This window comes from Neolamprologus brichardi, chromosome 9 (assembly GCF_056152115.1).
Source record: "Neolamprologus brichardi isolate AB-2024 chromosome 9, ASM5615211v1, whole genome shotgun sequence".
In the NCBI taxonomy this organism is placed as follows: Eukaryota; Metazoa; Chordata; class Actinopteri; order Cichliformes; family Cichlidae; genus Neolamprologus; species Neolamprologus brichardi.
Genome location: NC_142112.1, coordinates 36,339,099 through 36,357,149, shown reverse-complemented (window position 1 = coordinate 36,357,149; position 18,051 = coordinate 36,339,099). Strand labels below are relative to the sequence as shown.

The following is an 18,051-nucleotide window of genomic DNA, read 5'->3' as shown; positions in this document are numbered from 1 at the left end:
GGAACATTTATTGCTTGATAAATAAAGATGTTACATCTTATGATACCAAAGCTCCTATTCACTACGCTAACTATTAAAACGGAGTTGTACTGTATCAGAGTTATTCTTCACAAGCGTTACTCCATCAAACAAAAGGAAGCTGTAATAGAAAAAACAAACAAACAAAAAACTGCAGCCACGACATCCACGTCGGAGAAAATGTTGTGTGAGGTTAGAGGACTTTAAAGGTACTTTTTGTAAAAAAAAAAGAAGAAAAAGAAACAAAAAGTGTAATGCAAACGTTCACCACCAGGAGGTGGTGTTTCACCAGGAAGCACAGTTATCCGCCCCAAACAGCGCCACCTTCTTCTGTGTAAGTTTAAAATGATATCTGATCAGACCTCTAGCTTATCTAAAGTTTCTGTTCGCTTTATAAAAACACTACAGAGTCTTTTAGCTACCAAACGAGCCAGGTCAGTGTGACAGAGAGGACACTATACTGACTCACTGCTCCACCTTGTGGTCCAAAGTGGTATTACAGGAGTACGGCTCAGCCTTGCTTTAGCTGACATCTCTGCCACAAAATACAAAGATGTTGATTTCCATCCGTCTGTGTATCCAGATCACGGTTGTGGGGTCTGCAGTCTAAGGAGACCTTCCTCTTCCAGCCACTTAATCCAGCAGACAGCCCTGAAACACCTCGCTAAAGGAGGAAGCTGAACTACCTAAACTGACTCCTCCTACCCTGAGCTAATCGCCCTCTCTCTAATGGAGATCCCAGAAATCCATAGGAGGAAACTCCTTTTTTCATTGCTGCTTATACCCTTGAACTCATTCTTCTGGTCAGATCTACAACAATTCACGCTCACAGTAACCCAACACGCTCGTCTTTGGACTTGTAAATCATCTTCACACAACGGGCTGTTTTTACAAAAAGCACCTTTAAGCGGTTTGAAGCAGGTCAGTCGCTGTGAATCGAAGCTTCACTTTCTACAGTAGAAGAAAATGTAGAATCAGTTTCTTTTTTCACACACTTCACCATTAAGCTGGGAAGTGAAACGAGGAACTTGGATCAGAACGTCAGACATCTGAACAACGGTAAATTGTACAGATCTGCTGATTGGGCTCTCTCCCCCTCCCTTCCCTCCTGATTCTGACATCTGCTGATTGAAAAGACAGCACAAGTAATCAAACTGGTTATCTTTATGTGTACAGCTGGTTAATGCTGGGAGAAAACTGGTTACATCTGGTAAACCCAAACAGTGGATTTTACAGGGAGAATGTAGTTTAACTGCGACTCCAACGAACAGTTAGCAGGTCATTCAAAGAAGTGAAACAGGTTTAAGCACAACAGCATGAAATCATCAGTGCTGATCATGACATCACTGCTGAACACAAAGAGAGAATCTTAGTGGGATTCTTCAGGTTATAATAATTTGATTCTGCCTTTTATTGCCGCTCGTTCCTCCTCTCTGCCAAGGAAACAAAAATCTTCATTAGAAAAATAACTGATCTGTTTTTAGCCTCTTTCAGATCTCCATCAACTCCTTTTTATCTCAAGCTCAAGACTGGCGTCACACAACAGTATCGGCCCACTGACACGGTTAAACTGCATTTTGTTTGCCATATGACCCGTTTGAGGAGGAGCAGCTGTAAATCGTCCTGCTGGATCATGAATTTCATTTCACTTCTAATAAAAATATGGGCATTTTTAAAAAGGATGACTGGGTCAGGTTTTATTCTTATAGTTTTGACCAGTAAACCAACTCAACTGAAGCCTCGCTGCTTCTTTAAGGGTTTATGTTTTGGGAGGAGGAGGAGGAGGAGGAGGAGGAGGAGGGGGTTATAGCTTCATTTGATGCTTTTTGCATCAGTGTTAATTTGGTGGAAACGCTCGTCTGTAAATATGTTAGAATCTCAGTGATTTTGATAATAACCCAAAAAACAGACCATGAGCTGTGAATCTGATCGTCTGTTTCTCATACATCACAATTTAAAAAAAAAATACTGGAAAGTTTTTTTATTATTGCAAAATATTAAATGTGTGCACGCCGGTGCATCATTTTTCTGGTTTTTCCACGTACAAATTGTGGTGACCACATCACATGTTTCTAGTTTCAGCCTCTGAAATGCAGAACTTGGTGCTTTTCTCCATTTTAAGTCACAGAGAGCTGAAAGTCTTTGGGTTTTGGGAAGTATGGAAGACAAAAAAAGACTTTGAGGATTCTGCTTGAGACTTTTTTGACAAATAAAAATCACATAATGCGATTAATTTATTTAAAAAGTCTGAAAACGCTCCCATCACCATCTGTCCTACTGGATTTAACTGAATGTGGCGACATAAAGTTTGGATTATATTTTGCCGTCCGTCGTCCAAAATATTTTGTCTAACCTTGATGTTAGTTTCTAACTCGACTGCTCGCACTTCCTGTTTGTACCACAGGTTGAAATGATGGTCAAAACTATGAAAATAAAGCCCGAGTTGGACCAAATTGTCTTCGTCTTGTAGATTATCTTTACAAATGTTGATTTTTTATCCTGAACATGAGCACTGACTTCATGCCAATCAGCGAGTGACTGTTTAAAACTGAAGTTTAGTTCTGATCAGTGTTACTCAGGCCTCACTGCTGGGGGGGCATGTTGTCCATGTTGTCCACCGTCTTGATGATGACAATCTGCTCCAGCGTCTGTGCGGGCGAAGGCGGCGGCCGCAGCTGCTCCACCAGCGCGTGGAGCGTGTCCGAGTTGATGGTCTGCTCCTGATCGGCGTCGAAGGTCACCTGCTCTGCGGTGGTGAGAGGGGTGTGCGTGGGCTCCGCCTTGAAGTCCTGGATGATGGCGGCGGCGTCCGTGACGCTGTCGGCGGTCACGCTGTCGGCGGTCGCGGTTGCAGCAGAGTCAATGGTGGCGACGTCGGAGGCGGCCGCGGCGGGGTCGGTGGCTTTGGGGTTGGGAGTGGCCGGTTCGGGGTTGGCCGGCTCGCCCTCGGGGATGGAGCCCAAACCTTTGCTCTCCTGGGAGAGCTTGCTCTGGACGAAGGCCACGGGATGGCTGGTGGACAGCAGGACCACTGCTCAAACACACAAAACCCAGTCAGACAATCACTGCTGAGCAGCCAGAAGACAACATGGAAACAACAGTTTTACTGCCTGTTCTTTAAAACGCCCCAAAGCAGAATTGGGAGCTTTGCTGTTGTGCCTTTAAGCACTGCACACTTGTTAACCCTTTAAGACCTACCATAGAACCAAGTCCGCCAGAGCTTATATTATATGTTTACATGCTGTGGAGCCATTTGTGGGAGCATTTCAAGTTGCTATACATCAATACAACCATTACAGCCTAAATTTTAATAATATTTATGCATTAAGTGCATAGTAATTACATAAATTGCAAAAAAGTGCAATAAACTACAAAAAAATTGAAAATAATTTTTGTTTTTTTAACATATATTTCTAGTTAGAGAAATTTAAGAGGCTTATCCCTCAAAACTGTAAATACAAAAAAGTTGCACAAAATAGTTTCCCACCACAGGAAATTTATTTTGAGTGTCTTCATAGTTTTATTTTTGAAATACACCAATTTTTATACACTGCAGGAAAAACAAAAATAAATATTATAATGCAAATTTGCAAAAAAGCAGCATCTGCATCAAAATAAACTATTTCCAGCAGTGCAATATGAGTCCTAAGCATCCCAGAAACCACACAGAAAGTCATAAAGTCAAACATAACTTTTAAAAACACCAGTATAGGCTCATGAGGCCCTGATGGTAAAAAACTACATTTCTGCGAAAATGACGTCACTTCCGGTTTCGGGCAGGTCATGGCGGACATGCGATACTTCGCGCTGACGTCTAATCCAACGTAGGAAGTGTTATGAACAGCTGATCGGATCGGTAAAGCGTGTTTCTGGAATATTATGTTTTTGTTGCTGCAAGCGCTTTTTATGCAGTTTTTGCAAAGCTATATGTGGAAGGAAACTGTGACCGAGGACAAGCTGATGGCATAAGATGTAAGTACAACTCCTCTGGTTTCATATGCAAAAAAAATTATTGCGCTAGCTTACGTGGTTGCAGAGCTACCGGGATTTAAAAATAGTTACGCAAAACAGAGCGTGCCCGCTCCGACCGGTTTTAAAGGGTTAAAGGCAGATCCAACACTCCCATGTTAAGCTTGATTTATAGTCCTGATTCACAACACTGTTTGACTTTGAGCTTGTGCTCTGGTGTGTCTGCTTTACTTTGCCTTCACCAGTGGGCTGGACTTTGAGCTAATAAATCTGGAACACCTGTTGTATCTACACTGGCAGATTATCAACTATTCCACTTTCACTGGGATCACAGCTCGACCTCAAACTCTCCACTGACTCTACATACTGAAGTCTGCCACGTTGGTTTAAAGATGGAGAATAACCCCACATATCTGAAGCGTACAGGCACAGAGATGTAAAATCTCCAGAAACTGATGCCTTTAATGTGTTGACTTGGTCAGCAACCCCCCGCCCCCCAAAAAAGACACTGAATTCACTTCCTCTATTAGGCACTTCCTCTGTTGCCAGAGAGGAAGTTTCTGCTGCTGGTCTCAGTGGTGCCTCTGCAGGTAGCCTGCACGCTGCAGACAATGGGATGCTTACATGCTGCAGCATCCTGCTTTATTGCACAGGACACGGAAACTTCAAAAAGCTAATGCGAAACAGGATACTGATGCACATGTAAACACATGTGGGCTTCCAGCCTCAGGGCTGAATCATGCAGTGATACTGAGGCGTGTTTTTTCTGACTGAAGCTGCAAGAAGATCAACACGTCCCAAAACACTTTCAGGGCTCTTATTCAATTAAACTTTAACAGCACTTTAAGACACAGTGGGTTTGAATAAACAGGCTGACAGCTCACCGGCTCGGGCTCTCTCCTTGTGTTGCCGCACCTCGTCTGCGTGAGCTTTGTCCTGGTGTTTGATCATGTTCTTCACGCTGGCAAATCTGTTTCCACAGAGCAGGCACTGCACGCCGCTGTTCCCCTCTGCAAACACCACGAGAACACATTTAAATACCGCAGCCAATCGGTTTCTGGCTCTGTTTATACCCTGATTGGTCAGAAACTGTGTGGAGCTGAGAGCTTTCTCTTTATAACTCACTTCATTCATTCATTATGTCAATAAAGCACATTTTAGGTTATGAGCTCTCCTGAAAACAGCCGCAGTTAGCAGTAGGATCCTGGTGTGATACTCGTGACTTTCAGTCCCATCGAACCACTCCTGAAATGTTTGGCGTAACAAACAAAGCTTTAAACTCACCCGGGTGAAGTCGCCGCATGTGTTTCTTCAGTTCAGATGACGTGACAAATTTGGCGTCGCATTTAGGCTGCGAACATTTGTACGGAGTCTCGCCTGAAACGCACAGAAATACAGAAAAATGTCTGTAAAGTCTATTTGCTCAGTGCGGCAGGAAACCAGAGCAGCGTGTCCTTTCATTTGCACGTCTCTCACCAGTGTGTTTACGTGTGTGGGCAATGAGAGAGGAAGACACAGAGAAGGACATGCCACACAGGTCGCACTGGTACGGTTTCTCCCCAGTGTGTCGTCGCTTGTGGTACGTCAGCGTGCTGGACTGAGCGAACGCCTGGCCGCAGATGTCACAGACGTACGGTTTCTCCCCGCTGTGCAGTCTGTGGGAAACGTGGGAAAATTTAACTTTATTTATAGAGCAACAACTCACAACAACAAGTGCTTAAAAAAGTCAAAGGTGAGAACCAAATAATCACCTACACACGTGTGACACCCAGCAACCACATTTTCCTTCAGTGGCCCTCAGACCAGCAGAACTGTTACTATAGAAACTACTGGGTAGTTTAACCTACAATAGGTTAATGTTATTAGTTGTGCCACTCGTAAACACCCTCGTGTGTGCGAGAGCAAAATAAAGATCTTTAACTAGCTCCTCGGTGGAAGCAGACCAGCAGCTGACTCGTTACGTCAGTCATGTGTAATAAAAGGAAAGCTCAAGTGAAGGTGGGTTGCATGCAGATACGCAGGCTCTTGGGCAGGGCTGGACTGGGACAAAAAAATCGGCCCGGGCATTATACCTAGAGACCGGCCCACCAAAAATGTGACGTCATTCAGGGGTAAAACCGCAAAGGATTCTGGGAACTTGTGGCAAGCGGTACTAGCGCATGCAGGCTTTCAATTGAACTCAGTTACACAGCGATAAAAAGAAACACAAAAAATGGCAAGAAACTGTTGTATTATTAACTGCAATAGCCGGTGTTGTGCCAAAAAGTGATTGTCTGCCAAAAACTGATTGCTCGTATTTAAATTGCTATAAGTAACTTGTTGGGCTATAATATGTGAAACATATGTCAAATGCATCCCTCATGGATGACATAAAGTCATATTGAGCTACAAACAACATTAGTGTAACAAGGTAGAAGCCGCAATCAGTCTTTGGCAGTGACTTTTACATAACCTTTATTTATGCCGTTAAAAAAAAGTCTAATTAACATTAGAAATTATTTTGTAAGAAGTAGTTGGACAGCAGAAATGGCTCAAATATTACAATAGTTCTGTAAAAATATTTAAAGTGGGGATAAAGGAGCGGATTGGTTATAATGTAAGTACAATAACACAGAGTTGTAAAGATACTTGAAAAAAACTGATAATTTTTTAATTCCATATATAGCCCCTTTGTAAAGGCTGTTCACCGAAGTCTATTTACCAACATAGATATTACATATAAAAAATACATGCAAACATTGGAAATCAGTTTTTGGCACAACACCTGTTGCATGACAGCCACGGGAAGCCGACAGGTAAAGAGATCGGTTGTTATCGGATTACGTCTTGGAAATTGTTAAGCCATGTTTCCGAAGTAACAAAGCCGATGGATGGCCTATAAAATTGCTAAACAAGGGGGAGGGTGCATCCGACCTCCTCGGCTGTAATTGGTCCAGCCCAGAGTCGATCATGACCAATTGGCCAATCCTTTCATTATTTATACCCTTCCAAAAAAAAAAAAAAAAAAAGTCCAGCTATGCTCTTGGGCCTCCTGGCCTCAGCTCCTTCCACACTGACGTACCTGATGTGTATTTTATAATTGGACGAGGTAGCAAACTTGAAGCCGCAGCGCTCACAGGTGTACGGCTTCTCCTCGCCGTGGTGCATTCGGCGGTGAGCGACCAGCTGGCACTTCTGAGCGAAACACTTGTCACAATCGGCACAATTGAACGGCTTCTCGCCTGCAACAGAGAAACAAGGACGCTTGTTATACGTGTGTTACGTTATCTCTGCCAGCTGATGGGTTAAAAGGTTTTCCACTTATCTGGTGACAGACACCGGTCTTCACACATACTTTCATTTTAACTCAAAGGTTTGCTGAGCGATACGATGCATTTCTGTTCCAAACTTAGACTCGTGCTTGTGCTCAACATCCTATGTTTGTCTTCCTGCTTCCGCAGCTTGTTTTTGCAGCTCAGGAAGCAGAAAGTATGGGACAGCTCTGTGACACAGAGGGAGGATTCTGCTGCAGAGGACGTGCACACGTCTTACGCATTCAAATGTCACAGAAAAGCACCGGAGCGCCAGTTTGACATGTTTAATACGTGTAAGAAACTTTTCTTCTGTTTATCAAGCTGATTTCAACCAAAGTTTTCACTGAAATTATGAATAAAACCAGCACACAGGCATCCACACTCGGAGTCAGGTGACAGGAAATTACAGAGAATTGATTAGAAACAATGCAGTAGGGTTACAGACCAAGGTTATTATCGTTAACGAAAACTAACGAAATAACGAAAACTAGAAGTGAAAAAACATTTTCGTTAACGGAAATAAAAATAAAAACAAAAAAAGGAAAACTAACTAAAACTATAATGAGTGTTCACAAAACTAACTAAAATTAACTGAATTTATAGCAAAAATGTGTTTAGTTTTCATTGATGTGTGCGTGTCATACAATAGTCAAGGGTGAAAATGAAGTTTAGTTTCCAGATTTTTTTCTTGCTGTGTCTCATTATGCCAGCAGGTGGCAGCACGTTAGTCGAGTCGTCTGTGTTGCTGCTCCGTCCACGCGCAGAATCATGTCAGGAAAAGTCGGGAGCCAGAGTCCAATTTGGGATTACTTTGAATATGACTGTGTTTTGGATAAAGCAAGTGTCTTGTAGTGGAAACAGACAAATTATGAGGGACATTTCTAAAGGGAAAAAAATCCCACAAACCTTAAAGTGCACTTGAAAAGCTCACACAAGAAGGCTAACCTAGCTTAGCTTGAGAAGGTAAGGGAGCACACTCAACCCTCATCCCCAGAAAACAGAAGCTAACCCCGGGCAAGGCAGCGTGATGCATCCCGAGACAACAGGACGGGGATATCTACACAACTGTGTGAGTCAATTACCTTCAAAAAGTTTATCAATTCACTTGAACCAAAATTACGAACACCCGGTGCTGCGAGAGTTAATAGTCTCATTGGGGCCAAGATATACATTTTATAGTTGCCTGGTATCAATGGTTGTTCATCTGCCTTTATTTATTTATTTATTTATTTATTTAAAGAACCCATAGGTGGGAATGTGAGTTGTCTGTCTCTGCGTGTTAGCCCTGCGACAGACAGGCGACCTGTCCAGGGTGCATTATGGTAGCTGGAATAGCAACACACCCAAGGATGAGCAGAATGACTGATATGATGAAACTGGGATTTTGTTACACTTAATTATTGCAAACACAACTAAAACTATAACTGAAACTAATCAAAACTAAACTGAAACTAAGGATTTTCAAAAAAATAAAAACTAAACTAAACTAGCAAACAATTGGTAAAAACTAATTAAAACTGTATATAAATGATGGAAGAAGTCCTGTTTTTAAAACAATAAACATGACTCTGTTGGAAGTAAGACTACACAGTAGCATCTGAGCCCAGAAACTCATCAGGAGATGTTTCGACTGTAAAGGCCTGAACGGGTCAAAAGTTTTTTCTTTTAAAATTTTAATGGTGTCTGAAAGCAGTGACTGAGGTTTTGTTTTATTTTGCAAAAAAACCCCAAAACAAAAAACCGTTTGCTGATTAGGGGTTAAAGTTAACGAGATTCAAATCAAATCAAAGTAACCGAAGTTTGATTCTGACTAAGAACCTCGCAGGTGGATTTTCTTGTCTTTACACACTTAATTATAAATGAAAATGTGTGTAGCAGCCTCACGTCTTCACAAACCCAGAAACAAAACCACGTGACACTCAGTGCTGAGCTCACCTGTGTGTATGCGCAGGTGTGTTTTCAGCTGCGTCGCCTGCCTGAAGGTTTTGGAGCAGAAGATGCAGGCGAACGGCTTCAGCCCCTTGTGGATCTTCTCGTGGCGCCGCAGGCTGCTCACGTCTTTGAACAGTTTGTTGCACTCTGTGCACGACAGCGACATCTCGCCCAGAGCCAGCGCATCCATCTCCCCGATCTCGCCCTCTTCCACTCCCTCCCCCGCCTCCTCCTCCTCCGTGCCTCCGCCAATGCTGTCATCCCCCGCCTCCTCCTCCTCCTCGTCGTCGGTCTGTCCCCTGTTTCGGCCCCTGCCTCTCCCGCGGCCTCGCCCTCTCCCGCGGCCTCGCCCTCTCCTCCCCTCTCCGGTGCTCAGCCTCGGCCTCTTCATCCCAGGCTCCTCCTCATCTTCTTCCCCCTGCGAGGGGCTCCAGTCTGCTGAGGTGTCTCCAAAGTCCTTCACGCTCGTATCAGAGTCATCCAAATAGAGTTCTTGACTCTTTAAGCTCCCTCTTCCTCTTCCTCTCCCCCTGCCTCTGCCCCTGCCTCTCCCTCGCCCTCTCCCTCTGTAGCTGTAGATTTTGGGCGTGCCGTCAGCCGAGCTGCTCGCCTCCATCTGCTCGTCGCCAAAACTTTTAGGCTTTCTACCTCTCTTCCTGCCCCCTACTCTCCCGGTGCTCCTTGGCGTGCTCGGGGTGTACTCTTCATCGTCTTCCACAAACATATCTCTGCCCTCATCCTCCTGCTCTCTGCTGACCTTACCTTCCTCCTGCCATTCCCCCGCAACAGACACTATGGATAGTGGGACTGGGGAGTTGGGGCTGCTTGGGGAGGCGGGGCTGGGAGGCGAGAGACCCGTCTCTTTATCTGCCTCCGACTGCGACGTTTCGCCGAGCTCAGACCAGTGAGGGAACTCCTCCAGATATTTCGTGGCCTCGGTCATTCCTAAGAAGATGGCGGCTCGCCGTACGGCCGCTTGTCGGGTGCTGGAACCAGAAAGAAAAACATTTTACTCAAAGTACCAACTCAAAATTCAGTTCACACGTGTCCCACGCCTATGACCTTCTCATAATCTAACATCACGTGGACTGACTGCAGCATTAACCAATGAAATCACGCTAAAAACATATCCTTAGAAACTAAAGTGGCTGCTTGTGCAGTATGTCACTAAAATGTTGGAGAAGTTGATCACTCCAGAGAATAATCGGTGGGCAACTCCAGGCCTGGAGGGCCGGTGTCCTGCAGGGTCAACACCCCTGAGTCAAATGATTAGTTCATTATCAGAGCTCTAAAGAACCTTAAGACATGTTGAGGAAGTCATTTAAATCAGCTGTGTGGCATCAAGGACGCATCTAAAACCTGCAGGACACCGGCCCTGCAGGCCTGGAGTTGCAACACTCGCCTTGTGAGTTATTGCTTGTTGTTGTTATGGCAACAGCACCATCCAACAGAGCTAGCCAAACGTCAGGTATGAATACCTTAAAGGGGCGTCCGCAGAACAAGCATCTAACAGTGCCATGGCAACCAGTGACCACAAAAAGTCAGTCTGGAGTGAAAAATCGGTCAATTTCAAGGCAACTGGTTGAAACAATAACCGATGAGAGCGAGTACAGACACCTGACGTGGGACAAGGCGATAATGCAGCAGAGTGCTACTTAGCAACGAGAGCCTGAAACAGCTGACCAACCATCAGCAACAAACCGATGACGAACGGATCGCTTCCCTCACTGGAGTCCACTTATCACCAACATCATCAAACAACTGGCTCAAGGCAAAACTCAAACTCAGTGCTGCGCTTAATCAAGCAGTCTGCCTGTCCAAGCAGGTGAGCTAACGTTAGCTAACGTTAGCTCACGTTAGCTAACGTTAGCTAACGTGAGCTAACACATACGGTCAAAAGGAGTGACTGCAGGAAAAAACTACAGTCAACAAACTAGGATCTCTGCTCAAATTACCAAACTGCAAACGTCTCACTTAGCAAAACTCTCCTAGCTAACAAAGCAACATCGTGTCTTGAAGAAGCTACTTTCAGTCCTTGATTCAAAAGAGATCTCCACAGCGTGAAGCACCACACGTTTGATTTTGCAGCTTTCATAAATAGTTTTTTGTGTCCTCCTGAGATCTTTGGCTTGTTGGCAAACAGGTAAGCCACCATACTACGAAGCCGCCATCTTGATTTGCAGCGATGAAGAAGCCTTCAACGCCACAAAACAACCGAGAACTTATTCACGCAGCTAGCAGGCTAACTGTATCTTGTGTGCTAACTTTAACCCTGTACTGTCTGAAAAACTATTTAGCTAGCTTTCTTAATTACAAAAAAACAAAACCTAAATGAGCTAATGTGAGCCACAACAACAACTAATAATAAGCACATTTTAGCCATCAGTAAATCAGGTAGAGGCACAAAGCAAAGATGTCTCACTAACATTTACTTTCCATAACGTGTATCTGACGTTAGCTTCGTCACATCCAAGTCTACTTTGCTGTCATTCTGTTCATATGTTGAACACTCAGGTTGTTGTGTATCCAGATGTAGAACTGTACAGGATGACCCTGCGTAAATGCTATCCGTGTTTTGGCTGATGCTAGCTTCTAAACCCGCACGCTTACCTGCTGAGGTTCATGTGTCCCGTGTAGACGAACTCCAGGAGCTTCTCCAGCGAGTACCGGCTGACCTTGTCGGGGTCCAAAGTCGTGATCTCTTCCCCCTTTTCAGCATGGGAGGAGAAATACTCGCTGAACGCAGCGAGGATGTTACGGTGAGCCCTGAACTCCACGTCCTTCACCATTATGGTGATGTCACACAGAAAGTCCATCTCCCGCTGCTGGTGCAGGCGCTGCAGGAGCAGCTTCCCATGGTTGAAGACATGCGCCATCACTGCTGCTGGAAAACAGGCGAGGGGATCCTCATCACTGACGCATTAGCAACGGGAAAACACAACTTTGCATGACGGGAGACGTTTCTCCTGTGTTTGAGCCACTGAGCTCCAGGAACAATGTAAACAAATTACTGCAGCTACACTTTTATCCAGAGTTTTTTTCCGCACAGTCCACCAAAAATAGCTTTAACCGAGTCCAAGGAAAATAACCTGTTTTTATATAATATAACAGATTTTTAACATTTTTACTAAATTATTATAAACACTCAAAATGGACTAAACTTGTGGAGTCAACCATGAAAAGCCCAATTATTTTATAGCTTTACATGAAGCGAGCCTTGGTACGGTGGGTGTGGCTTCTGTGTCTTAAATACCCATCAAACAGGCCAAAGCGGGGAAAAAGCTGTTGCTTGTAAATGCAACCAATGTTGTTTGAATTATTAGACCTTAGAGATCGACTGAATAGTATTTACTACCTGTTTGAGGCCTTGAATTGTTCTCATACACCCGAGAACATCAAGGGACGACTTCAGTAAGGCTAGATGTTATATTAGCTCATCCATTCATAGCATACAGGGGAAAAAAAAAAGCTAGAACCCCCCCCCCCCCACTTCTAATAATATCACATTTATGCTCACTGGGGAAAGAAAAAAGCTTTCAGTCTTCAAAAACATCAGGTCCTTCTACTCCAGAGGACATAGGTATTCTACACTAGATTGGACACAGCGAACACCATGAGACCGGACAGTGTGTGTAACCGGTGTGATTCTGCGTTGTGTCTGATAAAAAAGGTAAAAGAAAGAAAGGCCTCCAAGTAAATAATTTGCCCACTCCAGCTCCTACGACCAAATACAAACAGTGGGGAAGAGGGTTAGCTCAACCCACCACAACTTCCAAGCTAGCAAGAAGTATATGTTCATGCTAGCATTTATGGCGCCTAAAACACATTTATGATACACACATACTACACACTTGTAACATCTAACAAAAAACAGGCTTAATAATGACAATAATTGAACTAAAATCACAATCAGAAACATCCAGGTGGCTAAATATGAATTATATGTGTGTTTTACAGTGTTGGGAAAGAAATGACACCCACCTCTCCCACAGGGGAATTGTAGAAAAGGGGAGAGGAAAAAGGGGTACACTGTATTTATAGGGTTGCACCAAAGAAGAAGAAGAAAAGAATGAGGAGGGGCTCTAACTGATAATGAACATAACTACAGGCTTGGAGGTCCTAAAAGTCAGGTATAAAAGGAGCAGTTTGGGGGTTTAGAACACATTTTGTGTAATTATAACAATGTGATTTATGACCCTGTTACATTTGCGCACCGCGGATGACATCAGTGCGCACACTGTGTCTGAGGAGGATGTGCGGAAGCGCTTCAGGAAGGTGAACGCACGCAAAGCTACTGGTCCGGACGGGATTCCCGGCCGCGTCCTCAAGTCACGCGCGGCTCAGCTGGCTGGAGTGTTTACACACATCTTCAACCTCTCCCTCTCTCTGTCTGTCGTCCCAGCCTGCTTCAAAATGGCCACCAACGTCCCTGTACCCAAATCCTCCACCATCTCCACGACTGGCGACCTGTAGCCCTGACCCCCATCGTGAGCAAATGCTTTGAGAAGCTGGTCAGGGACTTCGTTTGCTCTGCACTACCCGACTCACTGGACCATCTACAGTTCGCATACCGCCACAACAGGTCCACTGATGATGCCATAGCCCTGACACTACATACTGCCCTGTCACACCTGGAGAAGAGAGACACGTATGTGAGAATGCTGTTTGTAGAGTACAGCTCAGCATTCAATACCATCGTTGCCTCGAAGCTGGACAGGAAACTGCAGGATCTAGGACTGAGCAGCTCCCTCTGCAGCTGGATCCTTAACTTCTTGTCTGACAGACGCCAAGTGGTCAGACTGGGCAGCATCACCTCATCCGCCATCACACTGAACACTGGTGCTCCACAGGGGTGTGTACTGAGCCCTCTCCTGTACTCACTCTACACCCATGACTGCACGGCCACTAACAGCTCCAACATCAACAGACAACCATCTCACCCTCAACGTTGCAAAAACAAAGGAGTTGATAGTGGACTTCCGGAGGTGCAGAGAAGTACACACCTCCATCACCATCAACGGCGCTGCTCTGGAGAGAGTGAGCAGCTTCCGCTTCCTCGGTGTACATCTGAGGATCTTACGTGGTCAGTAAATGGTCTGTATTGTGTATAGTGTAAAGCGCTTTACACTATACACAATCATCCACCCATTCACACACACATTAGCTCCTCTGATCAGTAATAATCAGCACTGTTCTTGAGATAAATCAGACTAACCAAATTCTACCTGAGAGTTTCTTTTATATAAGGAACATGTCTACATTGTAACAAAAAAACAGTCTCCTTGGCTGAACTGGAGAAAATTAATCAGTGTTTTTTAGATTACAGTAACGTCCTGTTTACTGGCTTAGATACATCTGAGCTATACAACAACAACAAAAATAAATAATTAAACAAAAACCAAAAACCAATGACCAGACTATTAACGAGTTCTATTAAGCAAGTTATTTCTATTTTATACTCTTTACAGAAGCTCCCAGTAGACTTTGATTCATTTTAATGTTAAATTTCAATTATATAGTAATGTATTTATTCCTAGTTTTTTGTGTACAGTATTTTGTGACTGCTTGTCTGTGAAAAGCACTTTTATAAATAAGCTTTAATTTAATATCTACCTGTGTGAGGCCTCGAATTATTCTAAAACGACTAAACACATCACAAAGAGCCTCAAACACCTCATAAACGTAATAAACCTCCCCTACAGGTTTATATTAATGACTCACCTGCTGGAAATCCAGTGTAATGTTTCTAATATTGTTAATAATTGCACAAAATTTAAATCATATCACAAAAAAACGTCAATGCACATAAAAGCACAGATTTCTCGTGGATTTCTAAAACTTGATAACAGAGTGAAAACTTACTGTGAGTAGTGTGTCAGAGCTGCTGAAGAGTCACAGCTTCGCCTCCTCTTTGCTCTCGGTTTGTAGATTTCTCTCCTGTTAATGACAAAGAGTGTGAGAACGAACCGCGGTGCATATTAATTGTCTAATTAACAGCTCAAAATCCAAACACGGACTTGTGGACGTCTAACATAAATAATAAAAGCTTGTGAACAGGTATAATGATCTGAATCTACAGCCTTGGCAGGTAAGATGAAGAAGCAGTTTTGGAAAATAAAAGCTCCCGCCCGCTTCCTGAGCAGGCCTCGGGCTGTGGCTAAAGCTAACGGCGGTGTCGCCGTTGGGTTCAATTTACTCCTGCTCGCCGTTTAGGTCTCTTCGCAGACTTATCTGCACTTTGGGTGTAGTAGAAGCCTCCAAACAGGAGAGCAAGGCCCACGGGTGTTTAACCACAGCGGATCATTCACGAAGCAGAAGCTAACTGTTTTCGTAGTGGTAAAAAGCGCGCAAAACATTGTGCTCTTATTTCGAAGGTTTGTACCGGCGGTGCCGACGTAAGCGGCCACAAAAAGCTGCACATGCTTATTTTAGCGACGGCTAATGCACATACGTCTCGAGCTGCAATAAACAAATTGCGTAAATGCGCGATTTTACCCCACAACAAAGTAAATAAAAGCAGAAAAGTACCTTCTAATATCCGCGATCTTCAGCCATAATCCACGTGACATCGAAGTTCTCGCGAGACGACAATATTGATCAAAGAGAAACTGGGTTCGGTCAAGATAGACACCGTCGCTCCCCGACAAAGGACGACAGTTGGGGAGGGTTACTATCGGTAATGTGGAATTACAGTAATAGCAAAAAATAAAAGATTTCATTTCATTTATATTTAACCCTTTAATCTATAGAATACGAAATATACACATACGAAGCCAATAAAAAAGTTGCCTAGAAAATAAGAAAATAATTTTAAGCGACACTGATTTTGAAATGTTCAAAAGTGCTGTTGTTGGCTGATATTTATAAATAGCATAGCTGTGTTACCAAGTAGACTGTATCTGTAGGCTATTTATCTGTCAACAGTCATGCACATGTATTTTTATATTTCATATTATATCATTACTATTATGTCGTAGTAATAGCAATAATAATATGCAATGATAACATATAATAATATATTCGACTTTTTCCTGCTTTACTTACAACATGAGCAAGACATTATTTTGTGTGCAGCCTATTTATGACTCAACTATATGTACATTCAAGCGTAAAATATCGTTTTTATGATGTTTTCATTTTGGATTTTAAATATAGGTTCAGATGTGTACAGCCCAAAGAGGGAAACATTTTAATCTAAACAGTCGACCAAGGAACACACGAGGAAATAACCATAAATAAATAACAGTAATTCAAACTCATTAAATACTGAACAAAAACTTTCTTAAATGGAAAAAGTGAACACACCAACATCTGACTAACTTTAGATTTTTTCATATAAAATATGTCTAAAATAATGTATGTTTCTATAATGGACTTCCACTATATCTACTTGATATAGTGGAAGTTTTTAAGTTCAGACACTGTGTGACTGATTTAAGTGTTCGTCAGAGAGATGTCCTGCAGAAAGAAACTGCACAGATGTCTGCTTGTTTTGGTGTACAGTACTCTGTAGCGCCTACCGGAGGGAAGAGTTGGAACAGGTTGTGTCCAGGTTGTGATGGGTCTGCAGTGATGTTGTCTGCTAGTTTCTTTGCTCTGGCTTTGTACAAATCGTGAATCGAGGGTAAGTCAGGAGCAATGGTTCTTCTGCAGTCCTGACTGTCTGTTGTCGTCTGCTCTTTTTCTGTTTGCTGGCTGATCCAAACCGTACACCGATGGATGAGCAGAGAACAGACTGGATTATTGCAGAGTAGAACTGGATCAACATCTCCTGAGCTGCAGCAGGAAGTGAATCCTCTCCTTTTGATGATAGTGTCCATACTGGTGGCCACTTCAGGTTGCTATCTGGAAACTTAACAATTTTGACAGATGGGTCTAAGATGTCATCATTTGTGTAGAGGGAGAAGACTTATTGCAGCGTAACTAAGGGAATCCTTCCTTATGCTGCTGGGAGGCTGCTGGGAGATTCCCATGATGCACTGGGTGTTTCTCCTTCAGTCACCTTTCTTGCGATGTGTTAACAGACCTCTCTGCAGTGACTCATACTTGTTATTAATCTCTGTCTCTCTTCCACAGCATGTCTTTATCCTGTCTTCCTTCTCTCACCCCAACTAGTCGCAGCAGATGGCCCCGCCCCTCCCTGAGCCTGGTCCTGCTCGAGGTTTCTTCCTGTTAAAAGTGAGTTTTTCCTTCCCACTATCACCAAAGCGATTGCTCGTAGGGGGTCATATGATTGTTGGGGTTTTCTCAGTTTTCTTTGTATTATTGTTGGGCCTTTACTTTACAATATAAAGCATTTTAAAGGCAAATCTTGTTGTGATTTGTTGCTGTAGAAATAACAACGAATTAAACTGAATAGAAGAGACGAGGAGGGAGGACACAGTCCTGAAATGTGATTCTCCCCAGTCTCACCTGCTGCTTCCCGTCATTCAGAAAGTTTGTGATCCACTGACAGACGGAGGCTGGGACAATGAGCCGAGTGAGTTTGGAGCAGAGGACTCCAGGACATGTAACCGTGCAGTCGAGGTGTTGCAGTGTTGAGGTGCACTCCTATGTTGACACCATCATCCACTGAACTGTTTGACCAGTAGGTAAACTAAAGGAGTGGAGCAGGGGACATGTGATGTGTTGCAGGTAGGTCAACATCAATCTCTCAAAGGATTTCATGACTACAGACGTGAGGGGCACAGGCCTGTGATAGAGGGTTCCTTGGGGACTGGGATAATTGTGGTTTGTTTGAAACAGCAGGGACTTCACACAGCTCCAGGGATCTGTCGAAGATCAGTGTGAAGACGGGAGGCAGCTGATCAGCACAGCCTGGTAACATCGTGATCTTCTG

The 18,051-nt window shown here is 43.7% G+C and overlaps 1 protein-coding gene across 4 annotated transcripts; it reads right to left on the bottom strand.

Annotated features, from left to right (window-relative positions):
* Positions 1 to 241: 241 nt before the first annotated feature.
* Positions 242 to 15,793, bottom strand: LOC102779142 (uncharacterized). 4 transcript variants are annotated; one of them, XM_006807932.3, is made up of 9 exons: positions 15,741 to 15,793; positions 15,075 to 15,149; positions 11,823 to 12,096; positions 9,216 to 10,198; positions 7,049 to 7,208; positions 5,464 to 5,642; positions 5,272 to 5,364; positions 4,872 to 4,997; positions 242 to 3,049 (listed from the first exon to the last, which is right to left on the bottom strand). In XM_006807932.3, exons 3-9 carry the CDS (start codon positions 12,086 to 12,088, stop codon positions 2,601 to 2,603), a joined length of 2,256 nt encoding a protein of 751 aa, XP_006807995.2. In that variant the 5' UTR covers positions 12,089 to 12,096; positions 15,075 to 15,149; positions 15,741 to 15,793; the 3' UTR covers positions 242 to 2,600. The 4 variants fall into 4 exon arrangements, with proteins under 4 accessions (XP_006807995.2, XP_035771305.2, XP_087702609.1 ...); XM_035915412.2 differs by having other exon boundaries at positions 11,823 to 12,093; XM_087846483.1 differs by lacking the exon at positions 15,741 to 15,793 and having other exon boundaries at positions 15,075 to 15,702.
* Between the last annotated feature and the right edge of the window lie 2,258 nt (positions 15,794 to 18,051).

What these genes read in the sequence shown, in the direction of transcription:
- LOC102779142 (XM_006807932.3), bottom strand. Translation starts at nt 12,088, where the DNA reads ATGGCGCATGTCTTCAACCATGGGAAGCTGCTCCTGCAGCGCCTGCAC. An exon ending in CCACACACGTAAACACACTG is followed by an intron (nt 5,365 to 5,463) that starts GTGAGAGACGTG and finishes TGTGCGTTTCAG; the next exon opens with GCGAGACTCCGTACAAATGT. An exon ending in CATGCGGCGACTTCACCCGG is followed by an intron (nt 4,998 to 5,271) that starts GTGAGTTTAAAG and finishes TGGTGTTTGCAG; the next exon opens with AGGGGAACAGCGGCGTGCAG.